The sequence below is a fragment of the Xyrauchen texanus genome, chromosome 26 (genome assembly GCF_025860055.1).
Source record: "Xyrauchen texanus isolate HMW12.3.18 chromosome 26, RBS_HiC_50CHRs, whole genome shotgun sequence".
Classification (NCBI taxonomy): domain Eukaryota; kingdom Metazoa; phylum Chordata; class Actinopteri; order Cypriniformes; family Catostomidae; genus Xyrauchen; species Xyrauchen texanus.
The window spans coordinates 17556869-17583755 of record NC_068301.1 but is presented as its reverse complement, the minus strand read 5'-3'; the positions used below and the strand labels follow the sequence as shown (position 1 = coordinate 17583755).

Here is a 26887-nt window from a genome sequence, read left to right as displayed (position 1 = left end):
AGTGTCCAGCAAACTAAACTAATTTCAAGCAATAAGACACATTCCTATACACACAGTTTCCGGTGAATTTTATAACTTTACCTAATTTCTTACCAAGACTATGCCCCACATTTTCTCTCAGGATGATCCTGCATTGGCCACTGTAATTTACTGACAGAAACGGTCTTGGCTTCTCACTCGCTCTCTCTGTAGTTGAGTAAGTAGGATCTTCTCGCGCAGTGCCAGGAGACAGGAGAATGAGCCGCAACCAAACAAATCTAGGTCAATACGACCTTTTCCTACCACACATGGAGACATAGAGAAGAGCTAAACAAGAAACTGAAAAAGATGACAGAGACAGGGAGCGATAGAGAGGCTGGATAAATCAAGAGGTGGTGACACAACAGAGACATAGAAGGAGAAAAGGAGAAAGAGAGAGCCTGGGGTGAACTGGCTTTGTGCAGTGACTACCCAGCTGGTGTGGTAACAGTCAACGAAAGAAAATGTTACTCCCCAAAGCTAACCACATTACGTCGAAGTGTCAGAAAAAAAAGAATCTAATGCGATAGATAGATAGAGAGAGAGAGAGAGAGAGAGAGCGAGAGAGCGCCACTGGCACACCCAGGTTATCAGAGCTCATCAGGGGGCCTACAGAACAGCAATTTAGCACACAATAACATTTTCAAAAGTTACATTGGAAAGAAAACGACTATAGAATGGAGTCTACCAATAAGAAAACGTATTTTACAATGAAAATGAGATTCTTAAAGAAAATACATTTATATCCGAGGATGTTAAAAAGTTAGGAAAAAATCTATTTAAAATTAAAGGTTATGACAGATTCCCCAATCAAACATATCAGCAACAGGTGAAACAATAGGCAACAGCCTATATGAGAAAATAGCTTTAAAGACTGCCGTAGTAAAGCATGTGCACTTTGTACTTCCTCATGACTTTCTCTCAAACAAATTAGACTGAAATGTTCTTCATCTTTATGTACTCATTGAGCAAGCCACAAATCAGTTCCAAAACACAACTACCCAAGAGACAAATCTTTACAAACAACTAAAAACCACAGATGAAGCCAACTGAAACTTAAACAGTGGTGAATAGTGATGAAAGGTCTTAAAGCCTATGGAAATAAATCTAGCTGTAAACTAATAAACTCTACTTGAGCACAATAAATATAGTTTCCAGATCAGCTAAGATTCACAGTAAGATAAGATAATTAGCATATCAAACAAGTGACACTTCAATTGACATGAAACAAATCTGTCATATAGGCTATATTTTTTGACTGCAGGTGCATAGCAAGTGGAAAGTAGCAAGATGCAGTACTTCCAATTGTGGTTTCACTACCTAACACAGAACAAAACCACTCTGTGTCTCTATGATGGTGAAATTAGTACCTTGATTTATTTGAATGCAAGCCAGGTAAACGATATGTGTTAGACTTTATATAATTACATGTTTTAGAACTACAGAAAACAACAACAAAAATGTATTAGGTGACTAGAGGCATAACATGACAAAATCTTTCCTGAAAGCAATATATCCAGACATTAGAGCGTCTTTTGTGAATCATCAACTGGAGCCTGCTGATGCAAGTCCTTCTTTCAGGAAAAAAAAAATGTGATCGGCCCATTTAGATCGGAAATGTTGCACCCGTCTGAAGTGGTAGGGTTTATGGAAGTGCGTGGTAGATCGTCAGATAAGCTTTAATTAAATGTCTCAACCTTAGTTTATGTACCCCAGTACAGCTTAACTTCCCTAAAATAAAACGAATATTTGATTACTAACGGGTTATGATATTTCATAAGCTGTTCCTAAAGCAGAATGTTGAGAAATCAATCTAGGTGAAGAAGCTTTGCTAACTTAGTAACCAAATGCTACATAAGAAAGTCAGGTTACAGCTGCTGTCTTTAAAATAAACCTAACAGAACTAACCCAATAGTATGTCACTATTTTTCCACACCAGGGGTGACTTTATGACAATAATTATTGTGGTAAAATGATTATTTCACCAGCATAATCTCGCAGACCATGCTAGCTAGTTAGCAGAGAGTTGAGAGAATGCTACGCCAGGTCATTGTTTACATTGCTGACTACCTTTGATAGTCAGATCCGTCTGATTGTTCACATTTTACAGGCTGTCTGACCAACTGATAACCTTTTCCTTGAAAACAAATGCTTTTTTATTTTTAGCCGATATGTAATAGATCGTTAAAACGTATCACAAAGGAACTGACAGCTAAAGCCTATTCCATTTATTATTACACGTACGGTTCCCTCTAATTCCAGACAATGAGGATAATACTGATGATAATAATGGAGAGTAGGGTTTCCTTGGGTAAAATGTGTGGAGCTGCTGTTATAACTTAATTTAGTAATTCAGAAGTTGGCCTGCACAATACTCCAGCTAACCTTACATGTATAGCCACTAGCTCTTCATCTAGAAGAACCAAAGTTGTTGAAGATGGTGATCTCTGCTATCTCATATCTAACGTTTTTAGGCTGTGATCGCCTGGTAAAATCTACGAGAAGATATGGGAGTTGTCGCGGTTAATATACTGCATATATATATCGCTCATTAATGGACACCAATGGATCGAAGGAGCTAAGGAGACAACCAACACATGTCTTTAAAGTAACCAACGAGGCTGTTCCAAACATAATTTTCACCTTAATGCAGGTTATCAGAGCAATAGTGTCAATAGTTTTAGCACTTTATTCGTTATATGTTAGAAAAATGACAATAAATGTGCCGGGCGATCCAGCCTCCCCACCCACTCTAGGAGAAACAATGTCCCATACCCGCGCGGAGGCTCGCGCCATTCAATCAGAGCAGCCTAGCGAGCTTCGGGCTTACCAGGTTTGAAGAACGTCGCTACATCGGCCGCGTCCTTAGCCGCCTCCTCGGCCCCTTCCCCCGAGCTCATGACTGTGGTGGAAAACACACAAAAAAACCCTAGTATCCAAATCTAAAGTTCCTATTTATTTTCCCCACAGGCGGAACGACAAAAATATGTCCGCCCCTGTGTCTGAGAAATGATCTGACACGGACGGAAACGGGATCACTTCTGAGTGGTAGGGAACATCACAAAACCTCCATCTTGGATAACACAAATTAATAGCTCCGCGCCGGCCGGCGGCTCTCCCAAGCGAAGCTGAGGCGGAGGGGAGTCAGGGAAGACAGCAGGTGGCGGGAGTTTGCTTCAGAAAGCCTCTTTCCAGTATTTTCCCTTACAACAGGGTCCTTGGGGGGTCCTTCTTCTTCTTCTTCTTCTTCTTTCGGTTTTGTGGTAGTTGGCAAACTAACTTATTGTGCCCTTAGGGGCCCCATAATTATTTTCAGTTTATACGATGGAATTTGGAACATCCCAACTTCCTCGACATTTCCGTGACTTTTATATGAGTGAGTATTTGATGTACACGAATTAATTAATTCATTCATTTGTTCGTTGCCTCTTTTGAAACTTTTACATGTTTCTTTTTGTTGTTTGATGTTCAAGAAAGTCATAAACGTATTTTTTTTCCTTCAATCATCCTCTCCTCAACCTAAAATTATAGCCACAGCCCCAGCTGTATAAGTAAAGTATACATATATAAAAGGTGATGGGGCAATAGCAATCATGGATGATGGATTTTCATGGATTTTATATTTACTGTTTTTATTTTCTATATTGACTAAATGCCTTTCGATTTTATTTTGTTTGTATGCTTTATGGAATTGTATAGTATTCCAGAAAGATAACAGAAAACGTTTTGAATGTATAGAATCATATAATTTATATTACAATATGTTTCATACATTTCCAAATCGTCTTTCTTTACCTGTAAATCAAACCTTTACCAAATAAACCACCGTCACTGACAAGAGAGTTTGTTGGAGGAGATACTATTTTTTATTTTCCTAATTGTTTCTGGCATTCAGGTTTTTCATACAATCTTTTCGGATAGGAAGAATGTCAATAAAGCACACACTTTTTGTGTTACACTGACGTCTAGTGGTTAACACCAAAATCCCTTTTAAGGCTGTTAAATGGATACAACCCCTGGAACAATTATGGAATCACCACACTTAGAGGATGTTCACCAAGTTTTATTTACCTCGTAGCAAATAAACAAATCACAGATATGACACAAAACTGTTTGTTAAATAGCTGAACATTCTAGCTACATCTGGGATTTCCCTCAAACAAATTAAATGACATTATTTTAATTAATGGCATATTTTTTCCCCAGATCAAGTTGGAAAAAATTGTGGAATCACTCAATGTTGAGGAAAAAAATATGGAATCATTTGCATTTCTAAATCAAATACCGGCACACAAGTCTAAAAATGCAAATTAGTCTGCAGTTAAAAGAGAGTGCTTATAGACCTTAACGAGCTGTTGGACTTGGCTAATTTAAAGGAAAAACGAGAAAATTGGAACCAGCTTGATAGAGAATATTGTTTTTCATTAGTGGAGTCCATGCCTCAAATAATTCAGGCTGTCATAAAAGACAGAGGAGCAACAATGTACTAATTGTGTACACTAAAAAAATAATGATTCCATTCCTCTCCATTTACCCAAAACTTGTAATTCTCTCATCATTTACTCACCCTCACACAATCCCAGATGTTTGTGACTTTCTTTCTGTATACAGTTTTAGAAGAATGTTATTAGCTCTGTAGGTCCATATAATGCAAGTGAATGGTGACCAGACATTTGAAGCTCCAAAAATCACTAAGTTTGCATAAAAGTAATCCATAAGACTCCAGTGGTTAAATCCATATATTCACCTAAGTGTGAGTGAGAAACAGATCAATATTTAAGTCCTTTTTATTATAAATCTCCACTTTATCTTTCAAAATTTCTAGAAGTATCTAGAAGAATTTTCTTCTAAAAATCTTTGTTTATTTTCAGCAGAAGACATTCATACATCTGGGATGACATGAGGGGGGAAAAAATGATGAAAGAATTTAAATTTTTTAGGTGAACTATCCCTTTAATACTGAGTATGCTTCAAATAAGTTTATTTAAAGCATCATCACAGTAAAGGTGCGTACACACTGCCAGCGACTTTGTCGCTGCAGGTCGCCAGTGGCTGGCGGTGAAGTCGCTAGTGGGTGTTCCCAATACTGGTTGCCTAGTAACGTTTATAAATGACATTCACGGATGCCATTGCTGTTGACAGCGAATTTCTTTTCTTGCCACTAAAAACAAACATTTTGGAGGGAAAAGACTAAATATAAATGGAATCAGTACATAAAATGCTTTATATCAAAGATGAATGAGAAACAAGGCGTGCTGTTTGCCATAGCGGCTGTTTATCTGCGGCGAAAATGCAAATGCCGGTCTGTCAAGGTCCATAAAATCCCCGCGATCTCAGATACACCTTTCCACGCAGTATTTTTCTTAAAAATGTCCTTGTACGTGGGAAGAGACATATCATAGAGCACTGGAAAATTTCTAACAGCAAGAATTAGCCTTTCATCCATCTTTCCGTTACAGCAGAGCCATATAGAGAGAGAGTTGCGACAACTCCATTGACTCCAATGGAACGTTTTTTTTACAGCAATGGCGGCTCGTGGAGCCTCTCAATAGTTCCCGGAAGTAGCAGCAAACACATGCCGCGCCGTAGAGATGCAGCAGAACAAACCGTTTGCGACGCACTTTTAAAAGGTGAGACGTTTAAAGAATAATATTATCTTATTCTGTATATTATCAGTACATCTAAATAAAAATTACTTGTAAATTAAAACCTTATAGTTGAGTATTACTCATTAAATTAGGAGATAAGGGATGTTATCGGATAACTAACAGATTAGGCAAGGATTGGAGTTGGATAAAGTTAGTAACGAACACCCTATTAATTGTAAAATCTGTTCTCTTGATTCAGTTTCATCCATCGTTTAAAAAAAAAAAAAGAAAGTAATATCGTAATATATTATTACAATTTAAAATAACTGTTTTCTATTTTAATGTATTTTAAAATGTAATTTACTCCTGTGATGCCAAGCTGAATTTTCAGCCTCATTACTTTTGATCGGCAGTTTATATAGGAGTATGCTTAAGTTGTTTTAAAGCTGAATATATTGTGTATATGAATAAGTATTGTAAGAATTATACATTAGATATATAATATTTATAATACATAAATAATTATATTACTATATATAGAATTGTAAGAATTGTAAACAATAAGCTTCATTTCACTAAATTTTACATTTACGTAACTGCTGCTAATAGTTAATAGTTCATTGACCCATTGTGTGGTGCGAGCTGGAAATCACCTGTCACCAGCCTGTCTCTGTACTATCTGAAAAGTCATAAATATGACATTAGTTACCATGAGATTGGTGAAAACAATGAACATGAGGTAACATAAAAAGGCAACAGAAACCCTAGCCTGAAATAAGTTGAGGCAAATAACGTGTGTGAACACTAATCCTCAAATATTAGCTGATTTGATCTTTAAAAAAACAACATCGCTGTAACAACATACTCATGCTACATACATATGTCGGTGTGTTACATAAATGTATAAAATAAATGCATTTATTGACTACTAATTACCAGAAATCGAAGTTCTGTCACTCTGCTCTAACAGTTTGAAATGCCCGCCAAAGCACTTCCTGGAACTATCTGAAGTCTACCTGAATCACGTGACGATCAAGCATTTAGAACTTCCGTTGTCGCAACACTGCAGGAGCTGAGAGAGAGAGAAGGATCACGTGAGCTCTCCCGTCTTCTGTTCTATTGGCTGTCGCTTCCGTTAGTCTCTCCAAAGTTGAAAGGTGCGTACACACTGCCAGCGACTTTGTCGCTGCAGGTCGCCAGTGTCTGGCGGTGAAGTCGCTAGTGGGTGTTCCCACTACTGGTTGACTAGTAACGTTTATAAATGACATTCACGGATGTCATTCCATTGCTGTTGACAGCGAATCTCTTTTCTTGCTACTAAAAACAAACATTTTGGAGGGAAAAGACTAAATATAAATAGAATCAGTACATAAAATGCTTTATATCAAAGATGAATGAGAAACCAGGCGTGCTGTTTGCCAGAGAGTCTGTTTATCTGCGGCGAAAATGCAAATGCCGGTCTGTCTGCGTCCATAAAATCCCCGCGATCTCAGATACACCTTTCCACGCAGTATTTTTCTTAAACATGTCCTTGAACGTGGGAAGAGACATATCATAGAGCATTGGAAAATTTCTAACAGCAAGAATTAGCCTTTCATCCATCTTTCCGTTACTGCAGGAGCTGAGAGAGAGAGAGAAGGATCACGTGAGCTCTCCCGTCGTCTCTCCTATTGGTTGTCGCTTCCGTTAGTCGCTCCAAAGTTGAACTTTTCTCAACTTTGTCGCGTCGCTGGACACGCCCACATCTAGCGCCAACGGTTGCGACAGCTCGTGTCGCCGGAAGTCGCTGTGCTCGCATTGAAAATGAATGGTATTGAGTCGCTGTTGCGCGCGATGTCGCTGGCAGTGTGTATGCACCTTAACGTGTTTGGTAGGCAACTCATGGCTGTTCCCATTCGTCACTATGCTGAGTAATGTTCATCCGAGTCGAAGTAAATCCACCAACACTTCTCAAAAAGTTGATTCTTAGTTGATGGACAATTTTAACATATTCGGGTTTGAAGTCAAAAATAAACGATAGCACTTGAATGGCGGTGTGTATATATATATATATATATATATATATATATATATATATATATATATATATATATATATATATATATATATATATGCTTATTCAGCGGTAATATAAGTATAATGTTATACATTTTAAAAATGGTTTTGTTTTGATATTTAAAAAATGTCATCATAATCTGCGAAAAGGTCCTGTCTCCTCCACAAATCTCTCATTATGGCCATTCGTCAATAATACTTTTTTAAACAGTGTTATCGTGTATATTTTTATTAAAATATATGAGGTATAATAATACATTTCCTTTTTTGAAAATTGGCATCACATTTTTCAGAGAAAACCCGCTTGTGAAGTTTCCCTTCACAATCAACATTCATTCATCCACTAGGTGTTACTAACAATTTTATATTGTTATTTTTTTTTGCAGCAAAACAGTTTCACCACAGAAAAACGAATACCCTTGCCTTGCGGAAAATCCACACGTTTATTGTGTTTTTAGTATAACTGTTAAACATTTCAAGAAAATAATTTTATGTTACACGGTTTAAAATAACCTCGTTTAAAAGATAGGTCTTGCCTTTTGCACTTCTTGCACAACCGCATCAGCGTTCTAAGTAGGCGTTTCCCGTTACAGCGTTCAAGCCTACGTGCAGAGATTTATACATTGGAAGGCAGAGTATTTATTTTTCTTCTTCTCTTTTTTTAGGGCTGTCAGTTGATTAAATCAATAAATCATATCTCTGGAGCTAACGTCTCAATTTTATAATTTGCCTTTAAATATATTGTTTCCTTTCCAAATGTAGCTAAACTCAGCTCCTGAATAAGAAATCAAACATATAAACTGCAGCAGTCTGGCCGTCTCATGAACACGAATTTGATTGATGATATTTCATACCAGTTGAGATTAAATGATAAATTCCACCATACGATTGCAAATGACTTTTCTTTGGATAAATGTCCCAAATGTATTTATTTATAAATCTTTAGCAGCTCTTAATTATGCATTTGTATTTGTTTATCGATATACAGTACTTAACAGTGACACAAAATACAGATTAAAACACATTTAATAAAAACAGCGTGATTCAGTCGTGTCTCTCTTCTCCCTCACACATAGAGAGTTTTTTTATTGCAATTTTAACAAACAGAGAATACAATAACACACTCGATAGTCAACAAGATAAATTATATATAAAAAGTCTAATTAACCTATTGAAAAGTATTTTCTTAGAAATTGAAAGAAAGAAAAAGAAGGGGTGGGGGCAAAAAAAGGAATAAAAGCATATTACGAAAAACTACTAAACATGGTACATAGTACATGGTACTTTCTTATTAACAGATATTAATATTGTATAATAACACTTTTTGGACAATCAAGGCATTAACGTTACTCCAGAAAGACTGAGCAACACACATGGAACATTTCAGACTGCGGTCAAGCCAGCCGCCACTTCGAAATGAGCGGTCAAACTATATTTCGCGGTGCGCGTATACATTGGTTATTGCGGTATAACCGTCAGAACTAAAACAGGTTAAATTCCTGCGAAGGCAATTTCACATGCATTCATTTATTCTGTCTGTCTGTCAGAAAGAAAGAAAGATTTACACAGACCAATTTCACCTCAGATGTAGAGGACACCTTCTCAAGGTGTGAACTACAATGTTTCGGGACATTCTGATGTTGTTTTACAAAATAAATGGCCTTTAAAGACTTCTGTTTTCTGTAATTGATGAGTAATAACATTAATTTCCCTGTTTTTCTGTTTCAGTCACAACAGTGCCCAAGCCAGTGCAGATGATGTAAATTGCACCGTCGCAGTGTCTTTCATGATCTCAGGTTGGACAATTATATCCTCTCAGTTATGAACAATGCCCAGAAGAGACTTTTATTCCTATTCCCTTTGTGCTTGTGTCTATCCATTGAAAATATTAGTTGACACAAATCTCTCTTTGCTGGACATTAATTTGTGCAATATAGATGTCATTGTGATATGTAACTGGCATGTGAATACATTTACATCTTTTTGGACTCACATAAAATTATGTACTTTAAACAAGTATTGTAATCGCCCATGTTGCCTCAAGGACTGTTTGTCTGTCGAAGATCGGTGTAACACTGCTTTCAATGTTTCTTCCTTATTTACATTTACATTTAGTCATTTAGCAGACGCTTTTATCCAAAGCGACTTACAACTGAGGACTAAAGCAAGCGAGTCATCGTGAAGAGGCAAGAACAACGCAAGAAGTGCTCAAAATATAAAGTTCAGGCATTGCTCAGAGTAGCAAAAACCAGAAAAGGGAGGATTTAAAGGAGAAGGAAAGTTTTTTTTTATTTTTTTTTTTATGTTAAGTACTCATGGAAGAGATGAGTCTTCAGTTGTCTTTTGAATGCTGTCAGGGATTCTGCATTCCGGATGAGGGTGGGAAGATCATTATGCAAATGTATTTCTCTGTGTCCCTATTGGAAGCTTTCTTCTCTCTTTCTGACTTTTACTCACAAAACATCACATATAATAAACACATACTGGTATCCTTGATCATGCCTAATAACTTTGAAGCCTCAAAAGTGCTCTATACGAATCAATTATGCTGTCCGTGGTGCTGAAGTAGCTACTCAATTTATTTTTGCATGTGTTCGTTATTCTGATTCTTGTGTTTCTCCCCATCAGTTTTGTGATGGATATTATTTTCTCCATCCATCCATCCAACCGCTTATCCGAAGTCGGGTCGCGGGGGCAGCTGCTCCACAGGGGGCCCCAAACTTCCCTATCCCGAGCCACATTAACCAGCTCTGACTGGGGGACCCCGAGGCGTCGTAAGTCGCTTTGGATAAAAGCGTCTGCTAAATGACTAAATGTAAATGTAAATAAGGAAGAAACATTGAAAGCAGTGTTACACCGATCTTCGACAGACAAACAGTCCTTGAGGCATCATGGGCGATTACAATACTTGTTTAAAGTACATAATTTTATGTGAGTCCAAAAAGATGTAAATGTATTCACATGCCAGTTACATATCACAATGACATCTATATTGCACAAATTAATGTCCACCACAGAGAGATTTGTGTCAACTAATATTTTTAATGGATAGACACAAGCACAAAGGGAATAGGAATAAAAGTCTCTTCTGGGCATTGTTCATAACTGAGAGGATATAATTGTCCAACCTGAGATCATGAAAGACACTGCGACAGTGCAGATGATGTAAATTGCACTGGCTTGGGCACTGTTGTGACTGAAACAGAAAAACAGGGAAATTAATGTTATTACTCATCAATTACAGAAAACAGAAGTCTTTAAAGGCCATTTATTTTGTAAAACAACATCAGAATGTCCTGAAACATTGTAGTTGACACCGTGAGAAGGTGTCCTCCCCATCTGAGGTGAAATTGGTCTGTGCAAGCTAGGACTTTTATTTTTATGATTTTCTGAATGTGTAAACAAAACATCTAATATTCGAGATTTGGGGGGGCTCTTATTTTGGAAGACAACATCAGAATGTCCTGAAACATTGTAGTTGACACCTTGAGAAGGTGTCCTCCCCACCTGAGGTGAAATTGGTCTGTGGAAGCTAGGACTTTTATTTTTATGATTTTCTGAATGTATGGACAAAACAGGTAATATATGAGTTTTGGGGGGGTTCTTATTTTGAATTCAATATATCATGCAGTGACAGGTTGTGAGGTGTGCTAAAATCTTTCTTTCGTTCTGTCTTTCTGACAGACAGACAGAATAAATGAATGCATGTGAAATTGCCTTCGCAGGAATTTAACCTGTTTTAGTATTGACGGTCATACCGCAATAACCAGTGTATACGCGCACCGCGAAATATAGGTGCGGCTAGTTTGACCGCTCATTTCGAAGTGGCGGCTGGCTTGACCGCAGTCATTTACGTGACTGAAGCACATAGAGCGCCCACTGATCTATATATATATATAACTGGATAGCTCATGGCGTCACAACAGTGAAGCTACTGCGCCGCCGTCTTGGTATTCCCTAACGTTCTGTATTCCTATGGGTCTCAATGGGAAATCATCTGTTTTGGTGAGTAATTTTTACCTATCCAGTCACATTAAAAACAATGTTTTATGTCTGCATACACTGCATCACAATGCAATCTTCCTAAATATGTAATTCATTATTTATTTTGACTTTCATATTTCCCCCTGCTTATTCTAAATCTGAGCGTGTTATGTTACTCTTTATTGCAGCAGCATTACGTTCAGCGGCGCACGTATTACTTCAATAGAAACAAGAAACTGAGGTAAGATATCAGTAGACATTTTCAAACATATTTTTAGCAGGCTTTAAAGTTTTTATTCTGAATACATAATTATGTTTTGTAGCTTTTGTTTACGTTGAGCGTGCATTGTGGTTATTTTCTTAGGATAAATGAATATTAGCTATGCAGCTAACGTTAACTTAGGAAAATAACCACAATGAATAACAGTATAACTCACCAAGTTAGCTTTTTTGGTCAAGTTGAATATCTAATTGCAGATCAACACCGGTTACATATGATAAATATAATGTGGGCTTTCATTAATTCTCTGTGTGTGATTTGTACTTTTTGCAGTGCAGGCCTGAATACGGTCCAGCTCACGGGCATCATTTATAAAGTGATCAGTTGGAATAGACGAGGAGCAGGGCTGGACTGGTAATCTGGCCTACCGGATATTTTTCCGGTGGACCGACGCACTTAGGGGCCGGTCAGTGTGGACTGGCCATCGGGAGAACCGAGCGGGCCGCAGTGTCGGCCGCGATAAGCTAAACGAGCCGCCGCGTTAGCGAATACTCTCCCCCAACAACTTTTGGGCCAGTTATGTAAAATCCCGCGCCGATTTCTCTTTCCAGTCCAGCCCTGATAAGGAGCACATGGATATTGTTGAAGTTAAACAAGGTAAGTTTGCCGTTTGGATTTCAATAAACATCCCACTGAATGTTAGATAAAACTGGAATTGGTTTGCAACAGGAGGAAAAGCTGTATGAGGAGACAGTTGTCAGCCTGGCTTCACTGAAGAGCTGTTTTAACAGAGTAAAAAATATTTTTTATTTGCAATGAAGATACTTTTGCAACATGCAGTATAAGTCTCATAAAATTACTGTGTTTCAGATAGTATAACATATTTAATACTAATAGAAAAGTTGACCCAAATATGTAAATTCTGTCATCATATACTCAACCTCATGTCCTTCCAAATCCATGTGACTTTCTTTTGCAGAACCCCCAAAAATGTATTTTGTATTCCATATAAGGAAAGTAAATGGTGAGCAAAATAGCTTGTTTTGGTCACCAATGGCATTCATTATATGGACAAAAAATTTTTTTTAAATGTCTTTGTGTTTCACAGAAAAAGTCATACAGGTTTGGAAGGACATGAGGTTGAGTAAATAGCTGTGCGTAAGGTCTTAAGTTGGGGTATAAAGTTCAAGGCTTCGTAACTACTAGTTAGTTTGCAACTAAGTCGGTGCTTAATTTGGTTGCTCCACCTGTTCTTAAGGCAAGTCTTAACTAGTAAGTCGTAAACTCTCCATAAAGTGATGCGTCGCATACTATGACGTTTACCTGCATTGATCTATTAAGCAGCGTTCATATTTGTACACAGAAGTATTAAAAATCCATGAACTTCAATTTGATTTTGTTACGGTTGATGTACAAACCTTCACTCGCGGACGTCACAAGAGCAGCTCTCTTGAGAAACATATTTTGATAATTAAGATATTATTTTAATTATTTAACATTTTATACTTTTATATTTGACTGTCATTCATATGATTTTGAAGCCTGAAAAGGAAACCATACCCTTATTTTATTGTATGACTCAAGCTTGTAAAAATCTGTATAAATGAATTAGTGAGTTTGTATGGTAATAAATCATCATATTTATGAAACACCTAAAACAGTCAATTAATTGTCAAAATCACAATTATTTGATTGATGCCTATTATGCAAAACATGAGATTATTGATGTCATAAAATATCAGTCTGCTTTTTTATTCCATCAGTTACACCTGCTCGGAGTCTTCCGTAAATATTTAGTTTATACGTAGGGTTACGTCGTACTGAAGTTTAATATTTAGTAGTGCGTAAATTGTGACTTTGTGCTCATTTACGCCACAACTAGGCTAAGTTTAAACTTTTGTATAGCTGGTGCAACCGGCCCCTGATCTTTATATCAGACTTTTAATTTTTCTTCTATTTTGCAGTACAAGCTTGCCCAGAGTTTTCTTAAGCCGTTTGGAGTGTGATGCAGCACATGTTTCCTTGGTAATGAAGTGGAGGCTGATGTTTGTGCAGCTTTCTGCAATGCACTTTGAGTATGAAGATGTGATTGTTGTATGGTTCTAGGTTGAACACATTTGCCTCAAGTTCCTTGAATGCAGAACCACCATGGAGATCCAGAACCTTTGTGGGGACAGAAGATGCTGCCTACAGTGTCACTGTGATATCCGGTGGAGAACTGTTGCCACTAGCTCTGATGGCATGTCTTGCTACCATTCTTTTGAAAGCTGAATAATGTGGGATTGTTGTTAAATCCATTAGCAGATTTGTTCCCACATATCTGCAAATTTTTATTGTATTGTTCAGTTTAAGTCAATTTTTGTATGTACTTGGAAGCTTTTGTTATTGAACAAATAAATATGTATGATTTCCTTGAGTGTCCATATGTCAATAAACTTATTTCTAATTATGATTTAAAAGATCAGGGATTGTTGAAATAATTAAATGCTCACAAGCTGGTATGTACATATTCCAGAAATGAATGCAAATGGATAATTCCATTAAGTAAAAGTAAATTAATTTATGTGTGTGTGTTTGTGTATGTATGTATGTATGTATGTATATATATATATATATATATATATATATATATATATATATATATATATATATATATATATATATATACACACACACTGTATATTAACTTGTGTGTGTGTGTGTATACTATAGTACATTTTTATATTTGGTTTATATTTATTCTGAAGAGGTACTGTCTAGTTACAATATAACACAAAGCTAGTCGTTTTTATTAACAACTTTAAAATGTGTTGATGTGCATGCCCCCCACGTACTATATAATCTAGTCAAAATGATTAATAATGTTGGCAAATTATGCAGATGTATAATTTGTCAACATTATGAACAAGGAGCATCAACAGATTTAAACTATGAAGGCAGAGAAACATTGCATCCTGTAACAATCTGCAGATGGATAACTTTGCTTTAAAAAAGGGGTATTAATACACTTTGGTGTTGTATTTTTACTGTTGATTATTAAAGATTATGATCGTTATGCCCATTCTACATGGGGATAACGACTAATGTGTGTTTAATATGTACATAGTCATAAATTACAACCTGTGGGCTCTTTAGCCTCATGTGAGTGTTGTTTCGCGGTTAAACGCTGTACATGCCGCGATGCCCTCTGTCGGTAGGGAATAGTAAGATGGCCGCCAGAGCACTTCCGGTAGCTTCACCTACTGCTGGCAGTTTAGAATTCTATGAGCAATCCAGTTATATATATAGATCAGTGAGAGCGCCGCTGGTGCTGACACTAGGGTTACCACTTTTGAAGTTTTAAAATAAGGAACACTTACATTTATTTTAAATATAAATAAATAATAATAAAAAATATATATACATATATATATATATATATATATATATATATATATATATATATATATGTATATATATTTATGATTATTTCTTCTTTATCTTATTTTTGTATACATGGGATTGGTAGGTTTATACATATAAAAAAATAGATTTTTTTTCCTTCACCTGTACTTGTCTTTATGATTGTATTCATACATTGTTTGATCTTACTTATTATTTATATAGAAAAAAATAAATAATACGACGGCCCCCTTACCACACCATCCACAGCGATTTATCACAATATGCGGACTTTTCAGACGGTCCCTTACCCACCGTAGGCAAATTTTCCGACTTATATCTATGTTAAATTGGCGATCTGGAACGATTGCACCGTGATGCCATCTGACCAGCTTAAATACGGGACAAATCGCGTGTTTTACGGGGCGGGTGGCAACCCTTGTCATTTGCGTTTCGAGCTGTTGTTAAATGCCTGCTACAGACCTGCGTGTGAGGAGAAACGAATGTTCGGGATATGTATACTCCTACATCTGAAAATATAGTAAAATACCTTTTCGAACACTCATTTTAAGTGGCGTTTCGGAAAATAGAAAACTACGGCGCATGTAAACACATTTAACCGGAAACTAGCGGGCCGCACTATTTCAAAGCGGAAGAACGTCATGATGCTCAGCGCAAGTAGTCCATTGTTGTGTACGAGGCATTACAGTACGTTGTCGTAAATTTGATTTACTCAATAGATTAAAACGAAATAGTGTTATGCATTTGTTTAATTCACGTTTTAATGAACTGTTTATCTTGTATGATTTAACCAAGTACATGTAATGTAAATAACATCCAAAAAAACAACAACGTTGTCGATTAATTTTAGGTTGAAGAGATGGCCGATTTACTGACGGTTTACGAAGACGACACTTTCTTTGACTGCACGGTAAATTCGTCATGGTTTGGTTTGTGTGCACAAAATAGTTAATGATGCGTACATTTATTGGCTATAATTGTTTTCGTATTATAACTAGGCTACATTTAGAAGCATTGATGTAATTGTACGTGACTGCCCTTGGAAATCAAATTTAGAATGGACGAATAATGTAAAATTTTACTTCTCAGGTCTGTGACAAACGAATAAGGGGTGATACACTGTACAAACTTCACCTGACCTCGACACTACATTTAAAGGTAAGGAGTGAAATATCCAATGTTGTGTGTGGAGAGTTGGGCGTTTTAAAAATCCGTATCTCAAAAAAATAATGTAATCAGTCACATATATTAATCAAAGAAACTCTGTAGATCTGTTGTCTAATGTACATATTGGAAATACAATCAAAGCGATCTCACAGAGTAAATCCTATTTAAAATCCTGAATGCTATGATGATGCCTTGGCCATTTATCGTTACTCCTTTATTACTTGCTAACATCGTTTTATTCACTTTTCCGATCCATGCAACTTAAGGGCTCTTGAGGATCAAACAGAAAACTAAATGTTGACTGTTCTTTTTCTCTGTCTTCGACACTGTGTAAAAGTTATGTATATGGTCTGTTATGGCTGATGTGCTTCACCAGTTTCATAAACAACTCTGTCTTCTGCAATTGAAGCATATTGCTCCAAGATGTGTTGTGTGGACATTAAATGCTTTGGAGTCTATCTGACAACATTCCAGCGTGCCATTGTCTTTATCTTCATTTATTTGTGAAGTTCTTTTTTTGAGAACCAAATGCAAGTCCTAACTGATGCGTTTCTTGCTTCATACCAAATAAAGCAGTGTTCAATTTCTAGGTTTATCTTTTCATTTCAAATAGGACTTTATTTGCATGGATCATCAGTCTCCTGACCAGATGGCAGCTGCTTGGAACATCTAATTCTTAGTATTCTTGAGGGTTTTACGATTCAAGTCTACACTAAATCCAAGTCCTCTGCATTGTACAGATTTATTTTCTTGTCTGTGTAGCCTCAAAATAGTTGGCATCTGTGCCAATGTAAGTACAGTTTTCAAGAGGTTTGTTTAACGCAGTTAGTAGCAAATAAATTAGAGATCCTCAAGTGTATTCCAATTGTTTTCAGAGTGATTTCTGTAATCGTTGTTACTTTTTGACAAATGGCATTCTACCCATCAAGTCTTTATGCATTCATTTCTTTGTGGTGTTGACGAAGACTGCTGTGCCATAATATGGATGATTTACCACTTGGTTGCACTGCGCTCTATTGTGGTTTCATTATGTAATAGGTAGAGGATGGGCAAAGAGGAGGTGGGAACCAGCTAAACAATCAACAAACTTTTAATGCATAAATTAACTGAAACAAACATAAACGCACAGCGTGGCTCTCTCTTGAACTAGCGCCTCCGGCTCGTCTTTATCCCCCTCCCGGCTGATTAACTCGACTGAGGGCCGGTCTTGTATTCTCACGGCCCTCCTCTTCGTTACACTCCTCCATCGCCCGACTTGGGCCAGGGAAACCCCCGGCATGGCGTACTCCCCTTCCTGAAGGGGAATGTTGACCTTCCGGCCGTGCCTGTCGGCAGGTCTTCCCCACCTTTCTGGAGCCCTGGGAGAGACGAGGCGGAGCGAGAGCGAGAGAGAACTGATTCGCCGGTCCCCAGACATGGTGTCGCCTGGTCCTCAGCCACTCCTCTAGCGGACAACAGATGCTCCTCTCCAGGCAGACGGCAGCGAGTCCTCCAACCCCTGGTGGACGGAATGGCTCCTCCCCTTCCTTGCAGATGGCAGCGGTTCCTCTGACTCCTGGTGGTCGGCAGCGACTCCTCTGTCCCCTGGCAGATGGCAGCGGTGAGGACTCCGCGACAGCACATCCCTCCTCCTTCCCGGGTTTCGACACCAATGTAACAGGTTAAGGACGGGCAAGGAGGAGGTGGGAACCGGCTGAACAATCAACATAAACTTTTAATGCATAAATGAAATGGCCCCGCCCCCCTCCTCATCACATGTTAATTTCAGATTTACCCACCCACAGATGTAACTTTTGTCGTGTTAGTCATGTAAGTTAGGTGTCCCTGTCCTTTTTAAGTGGGCGGTCCGTGGCACCAAACATTATGCGTTTTTTCTTTTTCCAACATGTATTGAAAACCATGTTGGATTGTTCTTCATTCAGATCTCCTCTTCCTCTCACAATACAGATGGCAGTGTTGATGCTTGCTCCTACATTCTCATGGCACGTTACCTTTAAACTTCTACGAAATTCCTCCATGTTCATCTTATTTCACCTCATTAACAAGTGAAACTCAACACCTTGTATTCATTCTTTGAAATACATGAAAAAGTCTGAATTCCTTTTGTCCACACGTTGCTTCCCTTACAGTGGCCATACTTTTATCTGTCATTCAGCATTTTCCCAGAGCGATGGACAGCATAGTTAATACAGGGATAGTCCCATGGAGCACCCTGTGCCTATGATAAAGTGCTTTTGATTAATTGATGATAGAGGGTCTCCCCTACTGGGGTTGGGGACCAACTACCATCCCAACACTTTTTTTGCTAATAGATGATTGTGTCGTTATTAACCTCTTTGTTTACTTTATTTCAGTATTGCAAGTAACTTCTATGAAGTGCTCATAAAAGTAAAACGTATAATCACCTGTGCCTGTTTTTCCTCCATTTGTTTGTCCTTATCTCTTCAAAGAAAGAAAAGACCCTTGCTGCGCAGGGTAAGTAGTAATAAATCAAAACTTTGTTTAGAAATGCTTCTTATGTCTAGCCTCCTCACTATCTCTGGTTCTATTGGATTTAAACAGAAATACTTCACGATTTATCTCCAAAACATTGCTTATTCCAATGTTTGCAAATTAAAAATGCACTAAGATTCTTAGTGATAATTGCAAAACATTTTAGTTTCAAATTTTTGCACAAGTATTAATGTTGTGCAGTAGAACTAAATCAAAATGTGTTTGGAGTTACTTTGAGTGCATTAATCTTGTACCAAATGTCCCAAAATGAAGTGTATTTTTTTCAATTGTTGTTTAAAGTAGACCTATTATGACCCTTTTTACATGATATAATATAATCTCAGGTGTCCCCACAATGTGTCTGTGAAGTTTCAGCTCAAAAAACCCCACGGATAATTTATTATACCAGGTTGTAAATGTCTCTTTGTGTGGAATCAAAAACACGTGGTGTTCGTGTGTTTCTCTTTAAATGCAAATGAGCTGCTCCTCCCTGCCCCCTTTCAGGTAGAGGGCTGTGTCTTTACAGCTTGTGAACAGCGTCAAAAAAAAAAAAAAAAAGTCTATTCTCTGCCTCACATTACTTAAGGCAGATGTTTCACAAGTGACAAAATTGGCAATGAAAGTTATTGATATTTAGTTACAAATTAACATAGTATTGCTAGCTAATGTTTATTTAGCAAGTTACACAGAAACTGCCAAAAAACATTTATATAAAAAGAAGAGGCTCACCGATGGTGGTCACTACAGCATACTACATATACTATAGCAACAACAAATCAGATCCAATATGACTGACAGCGTAAATACCGGAGTTCAGCCATATATTTATGAACCAGAGTCGGTCACTGAAGAAGGAGAGATTCTGGCAGAAGTCACAACTGAGAATGAATCAGGACGTTTCTGAATGGTCAATTGACACTACACAGTTGTGGTGAGTCAGTCTGGCAACCAACATCCTCACTGTATTGTGCATAATAAAGGTGCGTTTATGCATTATACAGACAATAAGCTAAAATTAACGAAATAGCATTGGACTCCATGAAAACAATTTGAGATTATGGTAACTGACAGTAAGCGTTTTTGGGTTAAAAATTAAAAATAACAACATGGCTCTGGTGTCTGTGAATACAATCAGAGACAATGGTAACTTAAGCTGCATTAGCCATGGAATCAGCTAACAAGCACATTTGGAAAGGCGATTTGCAAACATTCACAAAATACAAAGTGTGATACTTGCATCTTCAGGATATAAAGCTGGAACATGAACAGTTGGTACTGATCCATGGTTGAATAATTTTTTTTTTTTTTTAAATCCTGCATTATATTGATACTCATTCACAAAGCGTGTAAAATGATTTGCACAAACATACACAAATGTTTGTATGTTTTGGGGCACATTTCCTTCAAAAACTAAATTTGTCTTCTGCGTCTTCAGTGGCTCTGATGCTGGGAGTACGTGAAGATTCTTATGTTCACTTTTACAGCCAACAACGGAACACTTATGAAGCGGAGACATTATTCTTCTCACTGTATCTGCTCCAGCACGGAAGAAAATGGCAGACTGTGTGTAGATCACTAAGGGGAGGATCTCTATGATAATAGGGTGGAGTCCGTCACCAGTCGTGAGTGAAGCCTGCTCTAATGTGGCGTCACTTTAGAGCAGAAATGAAAATGATTCATTTTGACACACTGTTTAAGATTTATAGAAATAGAAGTAAGAGGAGTGGGTGGACTTAACACTGTAGGGTTGTTGTGTACACACACTGCCGACTCACATTTATGTACAAACACCATGTAAAAGTGAATTTTGCATAATAGGTCCCCTTTAAGGTTATATTGACATTTAATGTGCAATTTAGAAGCACAATTCAGTACCCCATCAGGAAATCCAACCAAATTCTCAAGGCGTTTGTAAGTATGCAAACTGTCGGATGTCCTTTCAGGAGTTCAGTTGGGTTTCCATAGAGAAGAACAATATCTGGCATTACGAAATATGGACAAAGGACATAATGTCAATCTTCATGAGAACTGTTTTTGTCCTCAAAGTAATATGAAGGCAAAAACAATTTGTTTCGAGTCATTCTTGGATTTGAACGCAAAGAAGAAAGTAGAATCCTGTTGGAATCACATTGGCCAGTAAAGGATGAGCAATCCATCAGTGGGTTTTCCTGAACATACTGGAGCCATCATAATTTATATTCCTCTCTAGAAACGAGAATGTCTTGTTTTGTTTATTCAACAAGTGAATCTGTAGAGATTTAAGGACCAAATTATGTATTTGGCTCTTGGCTGAAATTTCAGCTTTGGGTCAGTACATTTGAGATGCATGAAGCTGAATGTTAACAAAGAATTCTGGATTCTCATACTATCCTGCCTTCAAGTATTTATTTTTCCCCAAATTTTTCTGTAAATTTGCAACGTGGGATGAATATTTGCAACTTCGCTCCAAGCATGATACATGTCAGATACTTTCAGATTTCAGTTCTTGTAAGTCCACTTGCAAGTTGGTGATTACAAAAGCAGGCATTGTCTAGAGAGGACACCTCAAGCAAGTATGGCATACACATTATGTGTATCAAAGTATAGGTGTGACAGATGCTTAAGTGTGAATTTCTGCAGCATATTACAAAGCCTTGTTCTATATTGATCTTTTGGACTTCACATTCCTGAGAATACTATTTTGCCTTATTCTCTACTGGTATAAGCCTATGACTCCTAGTCGTAGAGGATATCCATATACAAAGTGGTGTATTCAAGGTTAGTACAACTGCGAAAAAGCTCATCACTTAAGCAAACCATGTATCTAGCTCTCCATAAAGATGCTTTCAGCAGAATCTTCCTGTGATGTTTCTGGATCTTGATGTCAATGGCGTAAAAGATGGGAAGGATGTTGCCCAAAGCTTTTGCATTCTTTTGCCAAAATCACCTTTACAACTGAGCTTTGAGATGCACAGATGGAGCCATACATGGATGGGACATATTGGAAATGTTTCTGCATCATTCCAAAATTTGAGACTGGGAACATCTGTGACAAAACAGTCTTATCATGATGCATGGGCATACACCGTTGTATGCTATTGCATTTAGTCTGATTTCAGACAATTTGTGTTACAAATTTGTATTGCCTCATGCCAGAGTCCACTGTCTCTGAGAGATATGCTATTGGATTGTGGTCATTTTAATTCCTTTTTAAGAATTTTTTTTTTATTTGGTTTTGCTGTTTTTCAAAGTCGGACCGGATTCAGTTTGAGTTTTTATCAATAGTAGATTTGAAAACCCTTAAAGTAGTTTTATAATCACTTTACATTTTTATGACATTTTAACTAGGATTTGTCTTGAAAATAACCATGGAATTAAATCACAAACAAAATAATTGGGATCAAATGTACGTTTCTCACAACTATTGTTTGTTTTATGAGCTTGTGTTGTAATTTGTAGGAAAGATTCCAAAGCCACCTCCACTACCAGAATGGACAGACATCAAACAATATTTGGAATACCTGAAACTTGATGAACCCATCATTGGTAAGATAGATTTTCATTAAGTCATCCTGACCAAAATAGCCTTTTAAAAATTCACAGATCAATACATAATTAATAGCCTAGGTGTTTAAAGCTGCGTACACTCTGCCAGCGACATTCATTTTCAATGAGAGCTGGCGACTTCCAGCGACACGAGCTGTTGCGACCATTGGCGACCAGATGTGGGCGTGTCCAGTGACGCGACAAAGTTGAGTCAAGTTTAACTTTGTTCAAATGAAGAGCGACTTACAGGAGTGACGGCCAATACGAGAGAAGACGGTAGAGCTCACGTGATCCTTCTCTCTCTCTCTCAGCTCCTGCAGTAATGGAAAGATAAAGGGACCCATCCTCTACAGCAGCTCATCAAACTGGGTCCTGTCAAGCCTGAAGTACTGCTGGAATCGGACTTCATCCAGCCGCAGATCTTGCACCAGCCGGTGGTACTCACCTTGCTGACTACAAGATTGAATGGTTTTGTGGACCCAGACAGACCGGCGTTTGTTTTTTCGCCGCAAATAATAGGCCGCTATGGCAAAGAGCATGCCTTGTTTCTCGTTCATCTTTGATTATAAAGCATTTTATGTACTGATTCTATTTATATTTAGTCTTTGCCCTCCAAAATGTTTGTTTTTAGTGGCAAGAAAACTGATTTGCTGTCAACAGCAATGGAATGGCATCCGTGATGTCATTTATAAACGTTACTAGGCAACCAGTAGTGGGAACGCCCACTAGCGACCTAACCGCCAGCCACTGGCGACCTGCAGCGACAAAGTCGCTGGCAGTGTGTACGCAGCTTAACTGAAGAAATCTCTCTTGTAACCAGGGTACAGTATATCTTCTTGCTTTGTTCAGGTCTTGGTTCCCTGGAACAGATTCCAGATCTTGTTAATGACGATGGCAAACCCGGTCTAAAGTACAAGTGCCAAGTGTGTAACATAGAGATGGACCTCCATAATGCTGTTGGCCATATTATTGGACGCAAGCACCGGCAAAAATACCTGGTAAGGGAGTTTCCTTCCACAATCGATTTATCCTCATCTTACTTTGATTTTTCTCTTGTTCCGAGTGAGAGAGGTCACATGATATCCTCCTTGGTAGGAGCAGAAAAGGCCAGACTTGGTGACATGGCGCAACACCACACAACAGCCAGGTCTTGTTGCCAGATTCCAAGCTAAAGTGGTTGAAAAGGAGGAGGGATGGGGAACACCAGTGGTATTATAATCTTATTGGATTTATTACGAAGTTTAATCATCTTGGGTAAACTTGCAAACAATAAATTGAAATATAAAATTAATATTCAATTGTAATTTTATTTCAGCCACTTGAAAAATTACAGAAGAAACCCAGAAATGTTGGAAAAGGTAAGGATTTGACCTAAAAATAATTTCTTGACATTTCATTGAGTAATTTTTATTTGAAGTACAGAGTATAATTTTTGAAATTTTAAACCACTTGTAACTTTGTCACTTTTGCCTATGTAACAGGAAATGATTTAAGGTCCAATGTTCGTGGAAGAAACCCTCGTACAAAATCACCTTTTGTTAAAGATATTCATAGACCGTCATACTTGGATGAACATGGCCGTCCCTATTTTACTGGGGAAAAGGATGACCAATATGATAGACCTCATCCAAGTGAAAACAGACATCAAAGACCATACAAAGAAACTAACATTCGAGGAACATTCTTTCAAGGACATGAATATTCTGAAAGAGAAGAACATGCCAGACAACATGTAGATCAGGGTGGTAGAAGGATGTCTCATTCTCAAGAAGACTATGAGGAACCAAATCTGGGCAAAGGACAGTATTCAAGAGGATATAGCCTCAAGTCTAGAGACTATGATGTTCAAGAGAACATTTATCAAGATGTTCCAAGAAACCTATTCAATGACAGAGACATTAGATTCCACAGTGCATATCAACACCATGGAGAAACAGAATATCTGGAAGAGCAATTGGAGGGTAGGATGTATGAGGAAAGAGGATCAGGCATGGAGGTTATGTCTAAGCATTGCAGAAGCTTTCATGATGAGGAGAGAAGGGAGAATGTCAGAGAATTTACAAGAAGAACGTGGGAGGAATCTAATGAAATGAAAGGTTACCCTCAAATGCTTGAACCCAGAGATCTTCCAAGAGCATATTCCCATGAACCGGTTCCAGCCAAGAAGAAAAAGAAGAGCAGGTTCTCTGATGCAACAGCGGAGGAAATAGCACTTGCACACATGAGGTGGTGTGATGACATAAAACTTGTTGATTAGTCAATAGAATTTTGATAATTGGGTACTATTTATAGGTGGATATTCATGAACCTTGCTTCCATATTTTTACAACTTTTATTGTTTTTCATAAACGGAAGACCTGAAGTGCAAGTGGTACTTTAAAAGAATCCACTACATAATTCCCTACAAATGTTTTATTGTAAGAATTATATCAAATTTGAGTATTTTAGAGATTTGCATTGGGTCTATAATTTTTCATTTACTCCCTATTAATTATTATTTTATTTTTTTAAAGATGCTAAAATAATTCTAATTTCAGACATTCACAGGAATGTATCCACAAAGAGATGCAAAGAGCAGCACCTAATCAAGCAAAGTCCCCGGTAAAACTACAAGGACACACTTTTTTTTGCCATCCCTTAAAAATTCACATATTTGTTTTCAGTAAGTATAGCAATGACATACCTGAACCATTAGTCTTCTTATTCCCTTCTTTATAGCTGTTTAATAACCCAGTTATGGAATCTAGAAATGCATATCATGTTTATCCACATCCTGAAAATGTCCTGGATGTACTTGTGAGTGCACAATTTCTTTACAAATTTGGAGTGAAAAATTTCCCTGATAGACTTGACTTTTCCTTCTAATATACTACTGTTCAATTACAGAGTGACATCCAAATTGAAAATCTGGAGGAAGCTAAATTTCTCAAAGAAAAGCTGTGCACAGTTTTGAAAGAGTTTCAAGCAAATAAAACTGCAAAAACTGGGGTAATCTCATAGTTGGCACCCACAAAACCAGCATTATCTATAAATATTTATTCTAATTGAAAGTCTAAATTTTTTTTTTTTTTTGTTTGTCTTTTTCCTTCATCTCAAGGGCCATACTTCACAATTTGCTAGTGAACAACGCAGAGATGCACATGATAAGGATTTAAGGGTTGACCCAGATGGCATATATTTAGAAAATAGAGGTTTCCAAGAGGTCAAACGATATGAAGATGTTCCCAGAAGTGTCCAAGAATCCAGAAAATATGAGGAAGACCCAAGAGTGGTTAGAGAGGTCAAACAATATGAGGATGACCCTAGAGCTTTTGGAGAGGTCAGACGATATGAGGAAGACCCTAGAGCATTTGGAGAGGTCAAGCGATATGAGGAAGACCCTAGAGCCTTTGGAGAGGTCAAGCGATATAAGGAAGACCCTAAAGCGTTTGGAGAACTCAAACGATACGAGGATGACCCTAGAGCGTTTGGAGAGGTCAAGCGATATGAGGATGATCCTGGAACGTTTGGAGAGGTCAAGCGCTATGAGGATGATCCTGGAACGTTTGGAGAGGTCAAGCGCTATGAGGATGACCCTAGAGCGTTTGGTGAGGTTAAGCGATATGAGGATGAACCTAGAGCGTTTGGTGAGGTTAAGCGATATGAGGATGAACCTAGAGCTTTTGGAGAGGTCAAGCGATCGGAGGATGTCGCTCGAGCTTTTGGAGAGGTCAAGCGATCTGAGGATGAACCTAGAGCTTTTGGAGAGGTCAAGCGATATGAGGATGAACCTAGAGCGTTTGGAGAGGTCAAGCGATATGAGGATGACCCAAGAAGTCCTAGAGAGAGCAGACGTTATGAAAATGACTCACGAGATTACAGAGAGGCAAGACGATTTGACAGTTGTCCAAGTGATTTTCAAGAAGCAAGGCAATACGCAGATGATCCCAGAGAACTTCAAAAGACAAGGTTACAAGAGAACACAAGAGATTTTCCAGAGTGGAGAGGTTATGAGAAGGATCTTCGAGAAGAGGCACGACATTATGAAGAATATTCAAGAGCTTCAAAAGATGGCCTAGAAGGTCCTAGAAGTATTCATGAGACAAGATATTATGATGATGATTTCAGGGGCTTTGTAAATGTGGATTCTGAAAGAAAATGGGATGATCAGAGAAAGCATTCATCAGAGCGCTTTGAAAACTCAGGCCGTGAAGACATAGATTGTGGTTTTCAAGGTAACGAAGTTATAAACATTTAATGTTTAAAATTGTTTGAACTCTCCACGTGGTAGAAGGGCAAACTAATCTACTAGAGGAGTAGAAGACAATTAGACCTGATTACAGTTTTAAAAGTATTCCAGTGTCTCTAAAAGTACAATACACCGAAACTTTTACACTCCTTTTAAGATCTCTATACCTCATTATTTTCATACTTAATTCTTTATGATTATGTTTTT

General features: G+C 37.7%; 1 protein-coding gene across 4 annotated transcripts in view; it reads left to right on the top strand.

Annotated features, from left to right (window-relative positions):
- LOC127619534 (uncharacterized) overlaps positions 1-26887 on the top strand; it is a 202635-nt gene that overhangs the window by 174462 nt on the left and 1286 nt on the right. The window contains exons 1-14 of one of the 4 annotated variants that reach the window (XM_052092381.1): positions 15776-15954; positions 16118-16177; positions 16357-16425; positions 18885-18909; positions 22366-22452; positions 23302-23450; positions 23548-23661; positions 23768-23810; positions 23934-24678; positions 24990-25053; positions 25171-25248; positions 25339-25440; positions 25550-25966; positions 26006-26666. In XM_052092381.1, coding sequence (XP_051948341.1) covers positions 16127-16177; positions 16357-16425; positions 18885-18909; positions 22366-22452; positions 23302-23450; positions 23548-23661; positions 23768-23810; positions 23934-24678; positions 24990-25053; positions 25171-25248; positions 25339-25440; positions 25550-25966; positions 26006-26666 — 2605 coding nt within the window. In that variant the 5' untranslated portion in view covers positions 15776-15954; positions 16118-16126. Of the gene's footprint in view, positions 1-15775; positions 15955-16117; positions 16178-16356; positions 16426-18884; positions 18910-22365; positions 22453-23301; positions 23451-23547; positions 23662-23767; positions 23811-23933; positions 24679-24989; positions 25054-25170; positions 25249-25338; positions 25441-25549; positions 26667-26887 lie in introns of those variants that run through there. The other 3 variants (XM_052092379.1, XM_052092380.1, XM_052092382.1) reach the window with 3 other exon arrangements.